This window comes from Arachis duranensis, chromosome 6 (genome assembly GCF_000817695.3).
Source record: "Arachis duranensis cultivar V14167 chromosome 6, aradu.V14167.gnm2.J7QH, whole genome shotgun sequence".
Classification (NCBI taxonomy): domain Eukaryota; kingdom Viridiplantae; phylum Streptophyta; class Magnoliopsida; order Fabales; family Fabaceae; genus Arachis; species Arachis duranensis.
The window spans coordinates 4,215,802-4,236,506 of NC_029777.3; the positions used below are offsets into that span (position 1 = coordinate 4,215,802).

At 33.9% G+C, this 20,705-nt stretch overlaps 3 protein-coding genes across 4 annotated transcripts in view; all 3 read left to right on the plus strand.

Moving 5' to 3' along the window:
- LOC107492074 (benzyl alcohol O-benzoyltransferase) overlaps positions 1-2,969 on the plus strand; it is a 33,030-nt gene extending 30,061 nt beyond the window's left edge. The window contains exon 2 of one of the 2 annotated variants that reach the window (XM_016113043.3): positions 1,851-2,969. In XM_016113043.3, coding sequence (XP_015968529.1) covers positions 1,851-2,807 — 957 coding nt within the window. In that variant the 3' untranslated portion in view covers positions 2,808-2,969. The remainder of the gene's footprint in view (positions 1-1,850) is intronic. The other variant, XM_052263308.1, reaches the window with a different exon arrangement.
- Positions 2,970-5,025: 2,056 nt separating this feature from the next.
- Positions 5,026-6,718, plus strand: LOC107491801 (uncharacterized). Its single transcript, XM_052262904.1, has 5 exons — positions 5,026-5,139; positions 5,214-5,429; positions 5,530-5,622; positions 5,720-5,820; positions 6,349-6,718. Exons 1-5 carry the CDS (start codon positions 5,026-5,028, stop codon positions 6,716-6,718), a joined length of 894 nt encoding a protein of 297 aa, XP_052118864.1.
- Positions 6,719-11,830: 5,112 nt separating this feature from the next.
- On the plus strand, positions 11,831-19,852 carry LOC107492073 (serine/threonine-protein kinase EDR1-like). Its single transcript, XM_016113042.3, is given in 14 exon segments — positions 11,831-12,217; positions 12,219-12,414; positions 12,999-13,421; positions 14,039-14,142; positions 14,366-15,462; positions 15,810-15,850; positions 16,391-16,459; positions 16,729-16,829; positions 17,023-17,101; positions 17,184-17,282; positions 18,079-18,147; positions 18,249-18,298; positions 19,114-19,290; positions 19,378-19,852. Coding segments are annotated over 14 exon segments (2,718 nt in total). The 5' UTR covers positions 11,831-12,092; the 3' UTR covers positions 19,466-19,852.
- Positions 19,853-20,705: the final 853 nt, after the last annotated feature.

The following is a 20,705-nucleotide window of genomic DNA, read 5'->3' on the forward strand; positions in this document are numbered from 1 at the left end:
CTTTTTTACATGTCAAGTGACACGTGGTGTGTTAGGTGTTACTGATCTGACACGTCAACCAATTATCTAGTGACACATCAACATCTAACTAATGGAATGACCAATTTAACTTACGTTTTATCTTTCAATAACTAATATGACTAAAAAAATAATTTGAGGACTAATTTAGAAAATGACTAATCTTTCAGGAACGAATTTGATTATTAACCCAATATTTGAAATTAACTGCATATGTGTGTTTCATGTCCTCTCGTCAGTGTCTATGGATAAAAGCTCAATTACAAATTTTTTAAATAGAAAGAATTTAATTATAAATTTAAAAATTAATTTGTATATTAATTTTTTTAAAGACTAAAATGTCTGTTTTTAAAATTTTTGTAGACTGATTTGAGTAATTATTTTACTGGAAAATAAACTAGAACTAATTCACCTGTCAGAATAAAATTTTGGAGATTAATCTGTATATTAAATTTTTTTATAAACAAAAATATCCACTTTTAGAATTTTTAGGTATTGATTTGGGTAATTAGTCGCCTTTATTGCTCCTTTGGAATCTGAATCCGCAATTACTTGGTTAATACCTGTTCACACCCTGGCCCAATGTCAAAGGTCCAGACCCAAATAAAAGGCCTAATCCAAAAGATTAAACCTAGCTAAGTACCGATCTTCACATAAGAAGTCGGTATCAACCACGACTTGCCTTAAAGAAGTCGGGCATGAGATTAGCTGGCAGATAAACACTCATTCAAATAAGTAACCGCCCCTAAAATCTCTCTAACCGCTTCATAAAGCATATCTTAACCTCCCCAAGATAATGGGACGGTTAACACCCTAAAGATACGGCACTACTCCAACGGTGGTTATTGGCTCACCACTATAAATACACTGACACCCCTCAGGTATCTCTAAGCCCAATACTCTCTAGACCTGCTAACACCCTTGCTAACTTAGGCTGGAGTGTCTTTGCAGGTACCACCCCCTTCTCCTCATACGAGCAAGTCAGACGGAGGCCCCCGAGGTGCAGACCCACTCGAAGGCTTCCTCTTTCAAGTGATTGGGCCAATCAACACCATCCAATCCATCAATCTCCGATTACCCACCGTAACAAAAATTAATTATAATATATTATGTATAAATATATGTATTATTTAATTTATTTTAATGTATATTTTATAATTTAATATATATTTTATATTAATTATTGATTTTGATATATTTTAGTGTACTTATGATATAGTTACGTTATTTATAGTATTATTATGCTTCATTTTGAAACTCATTTAAGGAAAAAACATTACTAAGATCCCATTTTATAGCAAAATATATTAATGTGCCAAATAATAATAATAATAATAATAATAATAATTTATTATTATTATTATTATTATTATTATTATTAAGTGTTGCGTTGGTTTGTGTGTGGTTTTGTAAAGGTATTCTGCCCTGTATTATAGTTTGGGATTATAATTTGGGGTTGCGGCTGTAAGTGTAGTAAATCAAGGCAGTAAACTTGTGTTACTTAGGTCGGCCATGTATAGGAGGACGTGAGTTTGAGACATGGGTATAGACAGAGAATCAAGTTTGGCAAGTCAAGCATAAACATAAACATTCTGGACAATAAATTCCTATATCATGCTTCATTGTTAACAACAAGGACAGAGAGGTACTGGTTAGGAACAACAATTTAGTATTTAGGATTCATGGTTTAGGTCTTAGGGTTCAGAATTTAAGTTGTAGGATCTCTTTATATATGTGTTTAAAATATAATAATTAATTATTGTTGACAATAAATTTGACAAATAATATATTATTGGTACCTGTACTTTTTCAAAGTAATTTCGTTTTGACAGGTCACACGCTTTAAGTGCGGTGGTTTCATTTTTGCCATACGGGTGAACCACACCATGGTGGATGGAACTGGTCTAGTACAATTTGTGAGTGCTTTAACCGAAATGGCTCAAGGTGCTCATCAACCTTCCATTCTGCCTGTATGGCAAAGGGAGCTCCTACTTGCAAGGAACCCACCACAAATCACATGCAACCATCGCGAATATGAGCAACTTCCAAATACCAAAGAAGGGACCATCATTTCTTATGATGAGAACGATATGGTTCAACGCTCCTTCTTTTTTGGACCAACTGAAATAGCTTTCCTTCGTCGTTTGGTTCCACGTCACCTTGGCCAATGCACTCGATTTGAGCTTATAACTGCATGCTTATGGCGTTGCCGTACAAAAGCATTGCAACTTGCACCAGAAGATGATGTTCGCATGATGTGCATCGTGAATGCACGCGCTAGGTTTAACCCTAATATACCCCTTGGTTATTACGGAAATGCTTTTGCTTATCCGGCAGCAGTTGCCAGTGTAAGGAAGCTTTGTGAAAATCCGTTTGGTTATGCCGTAGAGTTAATAAAGAAAGTAAAAGCTGAGGTGACAGAAGAGTACGTACGTTCAGTGGCAGATCTAATGGTTACAAAAGAACGACCCTTATTTACAACCGTAGGATCTTGCATCGTGTCAAACTTGACACGTTTTGGGTTAAAAGAAGCGGATTTTGGATGGGGCAAAGCATTATATGCTGGTGTGTCTCAAGGTGGAGCTGGGCCGGCTTTTCATGGAGCAACTTTTTTTATGAATTATGAAAATGAAAAAGGAGAAAAAGGTGTATTATTTCCAATTTACTTGCCTTCCAACGCTATGGAGAGATTTGAGAAAGAGTTGGGTGATTTTCTTGGTGGAGACTTTAATAATAATCAGCCTACAAAGAGTGATGAAATTCCTATGTTTATGAGGTCTACCTTGTAGCTTGTGAACATTATAAAATAATAAATGCCGTCAACTTCTATTATATATGTATATTAATTAAGAAGCTTGGTCCTTACTTATATATGGGGGAAATGTATGTAATGCAGCATTTTGATAGTGTTGCGTTGTGTTTCTTGCTTTAATAAGCACTCTCATGCATTGTGTGTCAAAAATAAGTTATACTTAAATATGACTATGTATTATTTTGTGATTACTGCGACAAATTCAACGTTCATTACATTTATAAGTTGATTCTTATAATTTTTTTCTTGGTTTGTTACTTTTTTTTTTTTAAATCTGTAATATATATCTTTAGACAAAATTATATGTGCAGATGATCATCCTTATTATTAGAAATTTGCTTAGGGATAAACCCGTATACTTTGGGACGTACTGGGAATTGGGCAGCGTCTTGCTAGAATTTAAATTTTTTTAATAGTATATATAATAGTGTTATTTATTTGTTTTATTGTATTATTAAATTTGATTTTATTGTATTAAATTATCATAAAATTTATTTTATTGTTATATCATATATATTTTGTCTACTTTTTTTCTTGGTTTGATATATTTTTTTTTAATCTGCAATATATATCTTTTGACAAAATTATATATGCAGATGATCATCCATGTTATTAGAAATTTGCTTAGGGATAAACCCGTATACTTTGGGACTGTGAATTGGGCAGCGTCTTGCTAGACTTTAAAAATTTTTTAATAGTATATAATAGTGATATTTATTAGTTTTATCGTATTAAATTATCATATTATTTTATTATTATATCATATACATTTTGTCTACTGTTAAAAAAGCCAATATTTATTGAATTGGCTCACATAACTTATTAAAAAAGGTGGATTGAAGTAAAAATTCACTACCGCAAAAGCGGAGACTGCGGCGGAAAAATAGCGGCCGTGGCCAAAATCGCCGCAGATTGGACGGATAGCTACAGAGATGTCCGGCGGTCTGATAAATGATGCAACACACCCCTTGGATAGTGGCTGGACAGCGAAGATCGCTGTCAATTTAGGATATATATCGTCAACATTTCTCGTCTTACCCTATCTTCTTGGCGCGCACCAAAGTAGAGCAGAGGCGCGAAACACACCCACCCCCCTGTGCCACAACATACCCGGCGACTACTTCCATAAACACCGCTAGGTAAGTTTTAATTCAGTGTTTCAATTCAGTGTTTTAATTCCCCCTTTTATATTACAACCCATAATCTCTTCCCCCCAATTGTGCAGAAACCCGCAAGTTTATTTTAGCAGCGCGCCAACCAAGAGCAGGAGCAGAGCCGCGAACTTCAGCGAAAGAACCCACCCAGATGAGGATCTTATCATAATTCAATGTGTCCATTCCTCCTGTCATCTTATACCCTTTAATCGAGTCCCCCAATTTTGCAGAAACCCCTAAAATTTTCGAGCTATTGCCTGTCATCCACAATTCCTGAAACCATACTCTCTCAGCCATTGTGTGAGAAATCCCTGACCTTTGCTCCACCTTGCGCTTCCGTGTTGGTCGTCGAGTCGCACAGCTGCCATCAGTGCTTCTCTCACCGGGGTTGAAGTTGAGCATCTCCCCCTTCACTGGTTTGTTCATCCATATTGACCTCTTTTTTGTGTTTTCATTCTCGGTTCCGAATTTTGAACAATAATTTGTCTATATCTTCTATGTGTTGAGGTTAATTGCTGCTGTTTAGAGTTAGAGATTTGATTCATGTGACTTGATCCACTATGAGCAAGCTTAGGTGCCTAATCATTTATCTGTTGTTGTCATCATTTTAACTATTTGAACAATAGAGAGTTGATTAGCTAGATAGATAATTCAGGATGATTAATTAACGTATTACTCTGTGTACGATCAGTAAGAATTGAGTATGATGAGTTAGCATATTACTCTGTCTATGATCGACAAGAATTGAGTATGATTAATTATCATATTACACTATGTATGTTTAATTAGCTATGTTAAAAGATTAATCTAATTAGAGTATACATACAGCTGCACATCTGTGTATGATCAGCCTGAATGAATTGATCCGTTAATATTACTCTTAAGTAATGAAACAAGGACACTTTAGAGAACAACCAGAAGAGAAAAGATGAAAGTAACGGGATTAGGTTTGAGTCCTCCCATCCAATAGATTATGAACACAAATCATTTGGAGACGAAGCTCAGGTTCAACAACACAAATCAATTGGAGACGAAGCTGAAATGTTGAGTGGCGTGTTTGGTCTGCTGGGATCTGATTATGGAAAATTTTCCATCTGTAGGAAAAGTTGGCGTCAGATTACCACTAAAGACAAGGTTTATAACGAATGTGTCAAGGTAAAAGTTTATATCCCGGGTAAATTAAATTTGCTTATTTTTACAATTATTGACAACTTGTAATATCTGTGTAGCAAATTTTTCACTTCGATGAAGACAGCGAAGAAACTATCAAGAAAAATATTTCGAAAAGTATGAGGAAGTCTTGGAAGGAAACAAGGCTGAGGTTGTATGACCGTTTTTATGATCCAACATTCATGACTGAACAAAATCTTGAGAATTGCCCGCTGGGAATTGATCGAGAGCATTGGAGATTGTTCCTTGACTATCGTGCTGAACCTGAGACGAAGGTAATATAATGTATCATTGTTACACAAGAATACCAATTATGTTTCATTGAGTCCTTTTCTGTCAGATTCTAATCGCTCTTTGTCTCTGATGGACCAATAGGAGAAGTGCAGGAAAAACGCGGAGAATCTATCAAAACAACAATATACCCACACTGGCGGTTCGAAAAGCTTCACACGGCGGATGGAAGAAGAGGTACTTTACTTGTTTTATTTAGTTATGCTACTATCTTTGTGACTTAATTTTCATTGATTTTATGAAAAATTTTAATGCAAAAACTTTGTTGTTACAGTCGGAAGAACAAGGAAGGATAGTCAGTAGAGGAGAGTTATGGATCAAAGTGCACAAAAAAAGGATGGCTCATATATCAATGATAAAGCAAGAGCAATTGGTGTAAGTACTACTTGTTAATTGATAAAGGTTGACACAAGTCAGTTTAGGAGAATTTTCTTTTTTTTTGGGTTTTGGTTCATAGTGCATATCTTTGCACATTACTATGATATTGCATGCTCCAAGCTTAAAAAATGCTGCACCATGTGTTGCGTATATAGAGATGGCTTCTTTGGTCTGTTATGGTGTTCTCGCGCTTTATTATGTGATGAACTTACTGTGTGTAAAGAATTAGAGATGGCCTATGAGTTCTATAGTATGCTAAACTAACCTATCACATCTTTATGTTGTGAGTTTATATGTAATATGATCATCGATGCTAATCTTCAAAACATTTCATTTACTATCAGAAATCAATTTTAATTTTTCGTTTGTTTGTTATTTTTCTTTTCATTCGCCTTTGGCTTTTTTATTGGCTGAGAGTTTATGTGTAATATTAACTTTTTTTGCTGCGTTATTTGTGTGTTTTTTTATCGTGATGTAAGTAATACAGTTAATTGAGGAGATTGCTAATTTGTATATGTAAGAAAGAATTGAGGAGATTGAACAACATGATGAGTCTTCTAGAATCTTGTCTCAAAATGATTCCATTGCTCAAGTTTTCAGAAAAGAGAAACTGGGTAGAGTACATGGTGTGGGTTTTGGACCGACTCGTCAACTCTTCGGTCCGAATTTACATGCGCCTGGCAACGGAGTCCAACTAGAGGAGACCCAGAGGAAGCTGCTTGAACTGCAGGCAGAGCTGGAGGGCGAGAAGTTGAAGAGGAAGGCGATGGAGGATGAGGCAGTAGCAGAGAAGAAAAAGATGAAGGCGATGGAGAGTGCTTTGATTTATCTTCTTCAACGGCAAGGTGAGGAGCTACCACCAGAAATCGCTGCAGGGATGAGTTTCGTGGAATGATAGAGTGAAAATAGAACATTAGGATTGGAGTTATTTTGCATTGAAGCAAATATTTTACTGAATTAGATTGAGCAACTTTACGAAATAGATTTATTTACTTCGTATTTTGATGGATATATAACTTTGTTTTGTTTATATTTTTATTTTGTTTTTGCTACAAGTTTAGATTTTATTTTTGTTGAAAATATTCACTCTTAAAATAATAATAAATATAAAAAGAATAAAAAATAATTCAATAATACTTTAAATAAATTGGGTGGGTTTTTTTTGAAAAAACCGAAATTTCTTATTTTTTATTATTTTTTTAAATTAGCAGCGGTTTTAAACCACCTCTGTTTGGGTTCAGAGATTATAAAAACTTTTATATCTGGCGGCGGTTTGCAACTACCGGTAACATTGACCGAAATTGATGTCCCATTTGGCGGCGGTTTAAAACCGCCACTAAACTTGTGGAAACTTGGACATATCGTGATAACTTGCGGCGGTTTGAAAACCGCTGGTAAATATGAAGCAAACCGTGTCAGACTCATTTGGCGGCGGTTTTCTATTGTGTGCTGCAAAATTTTGATTTAGCGGCGGTTATACCAGCGGTTTATGAAAACCGCCACCAAACTCAATTCCGGCGCCCATATCCATGGTGGTCCTATGAACCGCCGACGTTTGATTTTGCGGCAGTTTATAACCGTCGCTAATCAATAAAAAAAACCGCCGCCAATTCCTGCCTCACTTGTGATTTGAAACTGTTATAATAAAAAAAGGAATAAGTATTGTTTTGGTCCTTAACATTGATGGTGAGAATTGAAACCTTCCCTCATCTAATTTTCGATTTAGAATCGTCCTTAATGTTTTTTTCGTATTAAAATCGTCCTTTTAATTTGTTTCGGACAAAAATACCCTCACCACTACTAACACCTTTACCAGCACCACCACCAACACCACCAACACCAACACAAACACAAGCAGAAGCAGAAGGCAAAAAAATCAATACAAAAGAGATGCAAAAGCTCAAGCACAAAACCAAGAAGCAGAAGCAGAAAAAAAATCATAACAAGAACAAAACCAACAAAACCAGATTAGGAAATTAGGGATTATGATGAACAAATCTATTATCCAAATCCAGATTCAACAAATCAATATACAATAATAACGTAGAAGCAGAACCCAAAAGATGCAGAACCCATAAGAAGCAGAAGCACTCAAGCAAACTCAGAAGAAGTAGAAGACGAAGCAAAAATAGAGATCGAAGCAAGAAGCAGAAGGGGCGAGGCGGGAAGGAGCAGCGGCGAAGCGGCGAGGCGGCGAGAATGTTAAATATGTGTTGATTTCATTGATATTGTTATTGTTGGTGGTGGAGGTGCTGGTGCTGGTGGAGGTAAAGGTGCAGGTGGCGGCGGGTATTTTTGTAAAAATTTATTAAAAAGGACGATTTTAATATGAAAAAAACGTTAAGGATGATTCTAAATAAAAAATTAGATGAGGGACGTTTCGATTTTCACCCTCAACGTTAGGGACCAAAACAATACTTACCCCTAAAAAAAATTTATCTAATCCACACTACTGAATCCACGGATTTTAATTTGGCAGATTTCAGCGGGACAAAACGAACTTTTAATTTTAAGATGATAATTGAGTTTGTAGCTTATTTTTAAAGTATTTGTTTGTTTTATCTTAAGTTATAATTTGGATTATATTTGATTGATTCGAGATTTTGACAATGTTTAATTATTATTTTGGATAATGTTTGTTTTGCTTTGAACAATGTTAGTTTTATTCTTTTATTTTAAAAAATTTAGTTAATAATTATGTTTATTAGATATTTAAGATTTTAATACTTGTAAATTTAAAAATTATAATTTTTTATCTTTAAAAGTTATAAGTTTATTAAAATGTTTGTAAAATTATATATTTTTTAATATATTTAATGGTTTAATATTTTTTTCAAAAAAAATTAATAAACTTATCTCACTAATTTACCATTAGACGGAATGAATAGACATTTATGATTGCCTCAATAAACAAAATAGAATAGACTAACTCGCTAAAATATCAAATTTTTTGTGGGACAGAACAAATGTGTCTGCTTGTCACTCCTAATTATAATATCCATTTTTTTTGGCGTCTCTATTAACTTGAATTTAAATGGTAGACAATTGTGTAATTAAATTATAACTGTTATATATTTATTGTATTTTATAAGAAAATAATTAATGACAGAATTTTATAGAAATAACCTATTAAATGTCATGTGAATGATTTATAATATCTTTAAAAAACATAGAATAAATATTTGGTCTTAACAAATTTTAAATTAATATTTTAATTTTTAATAAATTTTACTATTTTTAAAATTTTAAAAAGTTACTTCTTACAAATAAAGAATAAATTACTATTTGTACCCATAAAAGATATAAACATTGACAATTGTACCCATATAAGAATAAAACGACAATTATAATCCGGGAAGATGGCTTACGTGTGCCAAAAGTACCCTAACAAAACAATTGTGTAACCAACGTTCGGGTACTCTTGGCACACAGAGGCCATCTTTCGTAGTTACAATTGTCGTTTTATTTTTATATGGGTATATTTATCAACGTCGGTACCTTTTATGGGTATAAATGGTAATTTATTCTACAAATAAATTAATCCATTCATCGTTTTTAATTAAATTCTTAATGAATTATACTGTAAAGTAATTAAATTTAACAGATATTATTATAAAATAAATTATTTCTCCTTAGAAAAACAAATTTAATTTTAAAAAATTTTAAAATTATAAATAATAACAAATTTAATCTAAAATTTTCTGAGGTGAATGTTTGGTTGTTTACTTTAAAATATAGGATAAATTAAAGTATTAATTTAACTCTTAATGTTGGTCCGAATTTTAATTTAGTTTCTAATATTTTAAACGTTTTATTTCATTCTCAAGTTTAATGTTATTTTACCATTAAATTTGACTTGAATATTATCAAATTTTTTTTTACATTAATGATCATTGATATATCGATTTTATTTACGTACTAAAATCAAACGTTATATTCACTCTTAAATATGTTAATTATTGGTGTTAAATTTAACTAGAGAATAATATTGAACCCATTTAAAATTTTTACTAAAATAAAATGTTTATAATATTAAGAACTAAATTAAATTTTTCAAAACATTAAAAACTAAAATAATACTTTATCCTAAAATACATATTATATTATAAGAGATGAATTGACGAAAAATTTATTTAAGATGGTGGTGCTTGAGGTGTATTACCTTAACATGGTGAGTAGAAATTCTTTACTCCATACAAATGAAAACACCTATGCTTCTAATATCAATGTGCTACACATACATATGTTTCATTTACCATAAAAATTTTCATGTAGTTATTTTTATGTGAAATTATTAGTTGAAACGGTTAAATAATTTGACGTATTTGACTAAATTATTATCTAATCACTTTTATCTATTAACTTCATATAAAAATAACTGTATACGAGTATTTATCTTTATTCATATAAAAAAAGTATTTATTCATTTTCGTCTTCAAAAAATTTTGGACCAAATACTTTAGTTTTCAATTAAAATTAATTACTTAATTAGTCTCTAATAGTTAATTCCGTTAGTCACTTCGCTCCGTGTCCTAACTTGCTCCGTCAATCCTTAACGAAACTATCCTACGTACCACGAAACAAAACAGAACAAAATGGTCTCTGACTCTCTCTTTACATTGCCATATATGCAGCATTGCCATTGTCTTATTCTTCACTACTTAGGTTCACCTCATCTGGAATAAGATGATCAACGTACATGTATAACTCATTAGTATCTTTATTCTCCCGCTTGTTGCACATTTCTATGATTTTCTTGTCTCTATAGATGGGGTGAAGTTCGCATTCAAAGTTAATGCTTTCGAGTCAAGCAGTACATCTATTTGTAACTTGTAAGCATGATAACTAAGCTCCTCAAATAATTTCTTCATGTCAAAATAATTCATCAAGTCAACCTCCAGGAGACACTTCTTTCACAGTATCATTTATGTAATGAAATACTCTTCTATTGTCCTAAAATAATTCATCAAGATGTCACCGTGTTGAAATACAGAAACTACAAACTCAATCATCGGTATATGACAAAAATCAACATCAAAAAGTCAAACTCAGCTTATTAAAATTCTAAATATGCATTATCTAACTTTTTAACAATTTAAAATCATTATCCCTTTTTTAAACAATGTCATAGGAACCACTTTTTCTGTATTTATGCATGCATACCAGAATAGCACAGCCACTCATACAAAACATACATATTATTGAATAATCTTCATTTCAGATATTTACTCAAACAAAATATTCATTCACACAAAATCAATAAATGCTCACCATAAAGACAAGTAACAACAATCGATTAATAAACACAAAATGTTTACACCGGTCAAGAGTAACAGGGACACGACTACGAGCGACGCCAACTTGCAATTGCTGACTTGCTATGTCGATTACTCCCGAAATAACAATAATGCAGGCTAAGGTGGAGAAGGTTGTGAGGGAGATGACAATGATGTGCTCAGGGTGGTTGAAAATGGTGTTGTCTGGTCAATTTCCAAAATACAGCATAGGGCACATCTATGAAAGAGCATCGTTTTTGCACAGAGAAGATCAAAAACTATTTTCTTTCTTTTATCCATGTGACACTAACATCTAACGTGACAAGTAAATGCGATACGTAGAATAGTTTCGTTAAAGAGTTAATGGAGCAAACTGAACCAAAAACTAAAATAACTGATGAAATTAACTATGAAAGACTAATTAATTTTAATTAAAACTTAAAATATCTGTTTTAAAATTTATTGGAGACCAAAATAAATTAAATACTCTAGAAAAAAATTCGCCATGAATTGATGACACTTTTCCTGATATGGAGATGACTGCCACGTAGATCGTTCGTGGACACGTAAGGGATAAAAGGAGCATGTCAACGACGTGTGGTTTGCGCGTTTATTTGGCGCTGTAATCTTAACGTACCCAGGTATTGGTGGCATTTTCGTAATTATGATGTAAACACGCGCCCATTTTAGTTACCGGCCAGCGCTTGTTTATCTTACTGCCTGCAGTTTTTCCCTCCCATGTCTCATCATTTTCGTCTTCATTCCCTCCTTTGACCTTCCACACCTGATATAAACAATAACAAGCAAACAAACCTCACCAGTCACCACAGTTCAGATTGAAAAGTTAAGCAATTCTCCAAACGAACACACATAAGCTTGGTCCTTGGAAACTCTACACTCCACAGTGTATATAAAACTGTTTTAAGTGTTACGAGCGAGTGAGTGAGAGAGTGAAAGAATCCTCAAAGATCAGAAAAGAGAAGAGAGAAAGAGATGAAGAATATTTTCAAGAAGCTTCACAAAGGGACCAGCCACGACGCTAACCGACTCAATGAAACTTCTGCTTCAAACGCCTCATCCTCATTCGCCGTCGATCACCCCGCAGTTCAGAATTCGGCAGGACTATTTTTCGTCGGAGGAAGAATTTCAGGTGCAGCTTGCGCTCGCCATAAGTGCTTCGTCCAATTCGGACTTCCGCGGTGATCACGAGAAGGATCAGATCCATGCGGCGACGCTGTTGAGCTTAGGAGGACGTGGAATCGATTCAACAAGGATTGATAACGGTGTGGCGGAGGCGCTGTCCAGGCATTATTGGGTGAGTCCCTTCCATTGTTCAAACAAGCTCGCTTCTGGCACTGTTTTTGCTGTTTAGTATTGACTAATTGAAATTAAGGAACGATTTAAGGTTTTTTGCTCAGTAACAAAGTTGATTAGTGCAGCTTCATTTAATTGTTAATCTAATGAATTGTACATAGAGGGCTTATATTCGGAATTTCACTTGCGAGTAGGGGGTTAACGGAATAGCAACCATATTTGCAGTTAATTTTGGTTTTCTGCAGAAAGTAGTTGAAAGAATCTGAAATTTTCTTATTGCCTTTTAATTAGTAAATGGAGCTACAATATGTTATCTTACTGTGAGAAAAGAAATTATTTTGCCCTGTATTATCTTCATACTTATGTTAATGTCTCTCTTTTCATAGTCCAGGAGCTTGGAATGATCGAGCAAACAGTGAGATCAAACTTGATTTTTCTTTTTTCGGAAGTGTATTACACCCTTAACCATTAGAATGTAGATGTGGATCACTATTTCAAATCTCAATTGTGAATATCTGAGCTTCCACTTGTATTTTATTGATTGTGCACCGATAACCATTTTGCATCTTCTTTTCATTTGATCAGGAATACAGCGTGCTTGACTATGAACAGAAAGTGGTTGATGGTTTTTATGATGTATATGGGCTTTATACTGATTTAACAATGCAAGGAAAGATGCCATCTCTGAGAGATCTTGAAGCAGAACCTGAAAGCTCTGGCTTCGAAGTTGTCATAGTTGATCGTACAATTGATCCTGCTATTGTAGAGCTGTTGCAAATTGCACATTGTATTGCATTGGACTGCCCTGTCACTGGGCTTGGTATTTTGGTTCAAAGGATTGCTGAACTTGTTACAAGCCATATGGGTGGTCCTGTAAAGGATGCTAGTACTATATTGGCAAGATGGACAGAAAGAAGTACTGAGTTAAGAACATCTCTACACACAATCATGTTGCCTCTTGGATGCATAAATATTGGGCTCTCCAGACATCGTGCTTTGCTTTTCAAGGTCAGCACTATGCTTGTAGTCCATAATATGATGCTATTCTAATCCAACACAATCTGCATAAATAGGTGGCAGCTAGGCAACAGGTTACATAACAAATATAATTGAAATTTAGTGAACCTGATCCAGGAAATACCTATTAAATCATTCTGCTAAAGAAAGAACTAATAAACTAATAAAGGATGATAATAATTATGCCTTATGGAATTGGATCATCCATGCTAAGTAAGTTTTCTTCATTAATCTTGCTTTGGCTTGAATTTACTAAATTTTGGAACAAATAATGCTCATCACTTCAAATTTAGATTTAATCACTAAATTCTTGGCTGGCTAAGTCCAATAACATTTCCTCCAACATTATTGCAAGTTTCAAACCTTCTTGGATCCAAAGTTTTCATCTAATTGCAAAGTTTTCTCAATTTGCATGCAGAGTTTGGAGAATAGGTCTTCTAATTAAATTTCATCATCATGATCATTGTGATAATCATCAGAATTATTCTTTATGTTGTTGTTTAAAACTTTAGACGATCCTGATAAGGTTAAGTATGTAGATTTTCCTACAATTTATTGTTTTGCTTATTTACCGGTTGTGCAATGTAATTTTTGTTTTTTGGGCGTAGGTAATAGCTGACAATATCAATATGCCTTGTAGACTGGTTAAAGGCAGTCATTATACTGGTGTTGAGGATGATGCTGTCAACATTATAAAGTTGGAGGATGAAAGGTTATGGCTTTACTATCCTTGTATTTTTCATATAGTTTTTGATAAATGATAACTTATTACTTTGTGTGCAAGTCTGTTTGCTCATGGTTTTTTGTAGTTTATCTTCTTTAATGTGTGTGGGTGTTTTGACTGATGCCAGCATTGGAAACCTCCTTAATTGTGCCCAGAATTTTTGGATTACTGTTTTCACCCATGATACTGATATCTCATTTTCGCCCTTCAGGGAGTTTTTGGTTGATCTCATGGCTGCTCCTGGCACACTTATCCCAATTGATATTTCAAATTCAAAGGATCCTTCCTTTAAACCTTACAATCCTAAGGTCTTACCAAGTTTTCCTTCCACTAAGGAAACTGATTATCCTAACACGAGACCAATGTTATCTCATGGTGAAGGTAGCAGTCAAAATTTTGCTATGAGAAATGCTTTGCCTCCACTGAATGAAAAACCATGTTTTGACGAGTCAGCTTCAAGCTTTCGTTTGAATGGAGACACCGGTGTTGGAACTTACAAAATGCCTAATTCTTTGATGCCTAACCAACCAGAAAATATTGCACCACTATCTGGAGTTTCTCTATACAAGGGGACCCATGGAAATGTGGCTGGTGATAGGACTAGATTAAATGTCAACATTGTGCCATATGGCCAGAATAGCCCCGATGACTCTCAAAGCCTTTTTGCAGATCTTAACCCTTTCCAGATAAAAGGAATTGGCAAGACATTTGTGCTTAACAAATCAGGAGCAAATAAAGCTCATGATCTTCAGAGTACAAGAAACAATACCGTCACTGGTCGACCACCGATCCCACCAAAATGGACAAATCGTTATGCTTACAATGAAGTCCCTAGGAACCTTAGTTGTGATCCTAATGAATATAGCCAACCTTTATTAGCTTCTAGTAGTTCTTCTAAGATTGAACTGAATGATTCCAAACCACCATATAGTTCAAACTTAAATAATAATAGAAATACCCAAAAATTGGCTCAAGGAACTTGTGCAGTTTCTCCATCTTATGCAGGTGAACTTAACACGGCTGAAGATCTAAACACTGATTGTAAAAAAGGGGATATGGAATATTCTCCAAATGACAAAGTTGATGTGGTTAAAGAACATGAAAACATTTATAGTGGTCAACTTGACCCAAGGAAATCCACACATGACAGGTTCATGGGGAAAAATATGAAATTAAGGGATTTAGAGAGTCAGAACCTGTCAGTTGACTCCATTACAAAAAGGGTTGATCAAATGTTGGATGATGTAGATGTCAGTGAATGTGAGATTCCATGGGAGGATCTTGTTATTGGAGAAAGAATTGGTCTAGGTATGCTGAACTCGTATTTATCTTGTTGGAATATCTTACTATTGCAACAAATATGTAAATCAACTATTTATAGCATATCATATCTGGCATAAATTTGTACTGGTTTTTAAGTGATCATGTTACTTTTAACATGGTTGTCTATATCTATTCATGCCAGCACGGTCCCAAGGTTGTGGGTGCTCCTTTGACATATCAAATTGAATTGTGCTAATAATTTGATGTGTTTAACCCGTTGCACAAAATGTCAATTGATTGTTAGGGAGGCTTTTGGTCTGTTTTAGCTTTCCAAGTCGATAGATGTGCCTCTTGATTATTAACTTTCTGATTTCACCCTTTCTTTCAATTAGGTTCATATGGTGAGGTGTACCATGCTGACTGGAATGGCACGGTGAGTATTACTGTGACTGGAAATACTGTTATAAATTGAACTGCAAAATGGTTATTCGCTTTCTGACCAGCTCTGTTCAAGTGGAGTTGGAGCGTGTACAGTTATAATAATTGTCTTCGGTCTAGGAACTTTTCCTTGTCATTCATCCTGTCATATATCGTTATCAATGAAATTGATGATTCAGTGAGAACAATAATATTACTAACTTACTAACTGTGCATATTTTATTTATTGGTTCGCTCAGTTTAAGAACTAAGGAGTATGTAGCTAACTCTAAATTTGGCCCACTGAGTGTCTTTATCTCCTTCGCTTCTGTGTACTATGTATCTATCTCTATTATGTAATCCTTGAGTCCTCTAGTCTGCTCTGCTTATGGGCCTGTTGCATTATAACTATTTTATTGAGTTCGTACTGATTCTACTAGTTAAAGGCATTGAAATATTATCATTATTATTTTTAAAAATCTAGATTAGTAAATCCTAGTTGTACTTTTTTGAGTTTTCGTAATTTCTAACTGGTAATTTATCGTTGTAATTTCAGGAGGTTGCTGTGAAGAAATTTTTGGAGCAGGATTTTTCAGGTGATGCCTTGAATGAATTCAAAAGAGAAGTAAGCATCAATTTTTTCGTTTTGTACTTGTCCACTATTATGATTAGCATAGAAGTAATTGAATATAAATACAGGAAACATGAAAGTTAAATTATTGCTCCCTTTGATAATTTAAACTGATTGGAGGATTTATCTCGAATCAAGGAAAGAAATATTTAACTTCACTTGTAGTAGACGGTGCTTCCAAAAATGAAAGGATCAACTGGAATGAAGTAATGGTATTTCATCATTTTTTTGTTGAAATATTAACTTCTACCTTTTGCTGTAAGGTACGGATAATGCGTAGACTGCGTCATCCAAATGTTGTTCTTTTCATTGGTGCTGTTACACGTCCTCCCAATCTTTCAATCATTACAGAGTTTCTTCCCAGGTATATTTGTACACATTTTGCGTCCGTACTGTTGTATTTTTCACCTTTTTATTGTTATAAATTGCCCACGATTGATAAATGATAACTGCTGCTACTTGAGCACTGTTGGTATGTTGGCCAAACATTTGCTTCAACTTTATGTTACTAATTTCATATCCAAATTTAAATTTCACATTGATGTTACATTTTACAGAGGAAGCTTGTATCGAATACTTCATAATCCTAACTGTCAGATTGACGAGAAACAAAGGATTAAGATGGCTCTGGATGTGGTACAAAACAGGCTACTCTTCTTCCTTGCTGACCAACATGTACATTATTGAATTTATAAGTTTATGACTTTCCAATTTCCAGGCCAGAGGCATGAATTGCTTACATACCAGCACACCTACAATTGTTCACAGAGATCTCAAGTCTCCGAATCTTTTGGTGGATAAGAACTGGAATGTTAAGGTATATGATTGGGACCTTGTGTGTTACAAAAGGTCCTTGTTTTTCATTTCTTTCATTTTTATGTGCTCCTGATTTCCTTACACTTAAATAACTTGTCTTTCCTCCTCCTCTTCCCCCGCCCCCCCAAAAAGAAAAAGTTTTTAATTCCAAGAGCTTGTCTTGTTCTCGTCAATCTTTCAAATGGCTGTGTATACAAGGGCAGTTAGTCTTAGGTTCCAATAAATAATTGCACCTTGTATTGTTATTTATTATCTGTAGATGCGAAATTATGTATGCTAAATCACATGTAGTTCTCTTCCGCGGTATTGTATATGTTCATCAAGTTGGCCAAAAGATAATTTGTTTTAAAATGATTGCATAATCAAAGAGGATAACAAGAAACTGTTTATTGTAGAAGTGCAACCAAATAAGTTTCTGAATACAATTTCAAACATAAATCTAGCAGTCTGTATGAGGTTAAGATATGAACCAAACCAATCAAAGGCTGAAAACCAGTCATCCCTAGTTTGTGTTCTGTTGGTCATTTGGTTGGGTTTGCTTTGGTTTTGAACATTTCACAGGGCATTGAAAATGTTCCATTCATTATTTTTCAAGAAAATGTTTTTTAACTATGGATGATTCAGAGTTCAACATATATCAATGATGGACTATGGATTTTATTTTACTTTTTATATCCTTGTCGATGGTGTCCTTTCATCCATATGATTGACTTCACCCAGTGAAATAAGGCTTTGTTGTTATACTACTCGTCCTTGGTTAAAATTCTTTTACCAATATTTTTCTTATGTTTCTGCAGGTCTGTGATTTTGGGTTGTCACGCTTGAAACATAATACGTTCTTGTCATCCAAGTCAACAGGTGGAACGGTGAGAATATGAAAAAATTATGCATTATTCTAGATGATAACTTAGCTAGAATCTGCCTTCACAATATTTAACTTTGAGATTATGTTTCCTGCTCATGTTAGCCCGAATGGATGGCTCCTGAAGTTCTCCGCAACGAGCCCTCGAATGAGAAGTGAGTTATATATAATTTATGATAAAGCTGCTTCATTTTTGCCTTTTAGATTCTGTGTTAGTGTGGGAGAAAGGAAGAAAATTATTACCAGAAACATTGCGTTGAAGGTAACTAGGCATTCTAAACACTAATGTTGTTCCTGAAGCCCTTTCTCAATAAGCTGCGATAAAGGAAAATATCTTTCCTTATACAATGCCACAAGCAGAGTACTACCCTGGGTTCCAAACCAGCCTAAAAGCTACTTTTGTTTAAGCTCTCTTCACTCATTAGAAGCCAGAAAGACTTACTCTTGCAGATATAGAACAAGAGAATTAAAGCGGGGGGACAATATATTAATAAAACAAGATAACTTTTGTATTCAATGTATGTCCATCGACAATGAGTGCCTGAATGTTTACTGTGTCCTTAGAAAGGGGAAGCTATGATAAAGCTTTGTCTCCAACCGGCTAGTCACAACTGCCTCCGTGACCAGTAACCAAAGGAGTTGTCATCAGTGTGTCAAGGACACTTAAAATGGTCTATTGATAATACTTTTAAGCATTTAGTAATTAATACTGAATCCCTTTTTAGTTCGTGCCTTATTGAATTATTTTTTCAAATTAAATAGCAGCTATAAATTAGGAATTTAAATTTTTCTATATATTTTCTGCTGAAGATTGACAGGCAAGAGCAAGACCAATGCCTGAGCTTTTTGACCTTAAGCAATTGAAAATTTGTTTAGATTCAAATGTATATGTGGAACTCTGCGTTGCTTGTGTTGGGAGCTATGACTATTTAACACACCTCTTATAGCATGTATCATTTCAATCGTACAGGTGTGACGTCTATAGTTTTGGGGTCATCCTATGGGAGCTTGCCACTCTAAGGCTGCCCTGGAGTGAAATGAATCCTATGCAAGTTGTTGGCGCTGTGGGTTTCCAAAACCGCCGTCTTGATATCCCTAAGGAAGTTGACCCTATAGTTGCAAGAATAATATGGGAATGCTGGCAACAGTAAGCACAAAAGGCATGCATTAATTCATTTATTTGACGACCATTTTCTGTCCTCTACCATTGATGTTTTGTTGCGCTGTTTGACAGGGATCCAAATTTGCGTCCATCATTTGCACAGCTCACAACGGCTTTAAAGCCCCTTCAGCGTCTAGTTATCCCATCCCAGCAAGACTAGGATATTTCTGTAAATTCTACCCCATGAAATGCATCATATGCAATTGTATATAATTGCTATAATTGATCGGTCGTAGTCCGATCCTTGTTTTCCACACACAAGTTTAGTCTACACAAAATAGTATATAATTAACTCAAGACAGTCGTTTTATAATTGGAAGTTGATCTGTTGACAAGAAACTAAGATCAACAAACCGTATCTGCTGCGTTTCTTAGATGCGAGTTCTTTCGGAACGTTATGCAATTTTCCCGGGGAAATAAAGGGAATAGGGATATATCCGTGTATCTGACATGTTGATAGTGGATCGGGACCAAATTATAGTGTAGAAGCATGAATTGATCCTTTTTTTTAATGGTGGATATACTAACTTACTAAGTGTTCTTGGTACATTAATATTTCAGTTGATTTAATAATTGATTTCAACTATAAAAAATATATATAATATATTAATTGAAATTAATGGCAGATATATTTAAAAATTAAAAATGTGGATAACATGTTAATGATTGCCAACTTTCGTAAAAAGAAATACTATATTGATATACATGTGTATAAAATGAAGCGAGATGTTTAGTTTGGTTAAAGTTTTTATTTTTTAAAAGTTGTAGTATTTATGTTTGGTAAATTAAATTAAAAATAGTTTTTAATAAATATAAGCAATTGTATTTGGTAAAACAATTTAAAATTTAAAAATATTATAATAGATATATACGTGAACATTAAATTTAAAAATTAGTTAATACATCAGGTTATATTATATTTTTAAATTTTAAATTTTAAAAAACACAAGTCAATTTTAAAAAACTCTTTAAATACTTTAAAAATATTCGATTTTTTAAAAATTGTAAACACAAGTACATGATATTTTTTATTTATTAAACATAAAACGAGAAATTTGAATTTTTAAAAGCACAAATATTTATTAAATTTTTTTTTACCAAACTAAGTCAAAGAGTTGTTAGGCTTGCTTGTCCAATGAAAGCCACGATCTTAGTTCCAGCAGAAGCACATAATATATGAAATTTTTATAAATGTGAGTATAAATTATTGCTACTCAATCGCTAGTTTAAAATGATTATATTGCTGTATAATAGTCACCAAAAAAAATATATTGCTGTATAATTAAACCGCTAAGGCCCCCTACTGCTTGAAAGCTACTGAAAGCTACCAATAACTCAATTTTAAATTCCGATTTCATCGGAATAATTGGATTTTATCAACTGTTCTGTTTTTTTTTGTC

Bases quoted from the DNA above. Each gene is read 5' to 3' on its own strand.
- LOC107491801 (XM_052262904.1), top strand. From the start codon at position 5,026: ATGTTGAGTGGCGTGTTTGGTCTGCTGGGATCTGATTATGGAAAATTT. The intron at 5,623-5,719 runs GTACTTTACTTG...TTGTTGTTACAG, and splicing joins CACGGCGGATGGAAGAAGAG to TCGGAAGAACAAGGAAGGAT. The intron at 5,821-6,348 runs GTAAGTACTACT...TATGTAAGAAAG, and splicing joins ATAAAGCAAGAGCAATTGGT to AATTGAGGAGATTGAACAAC.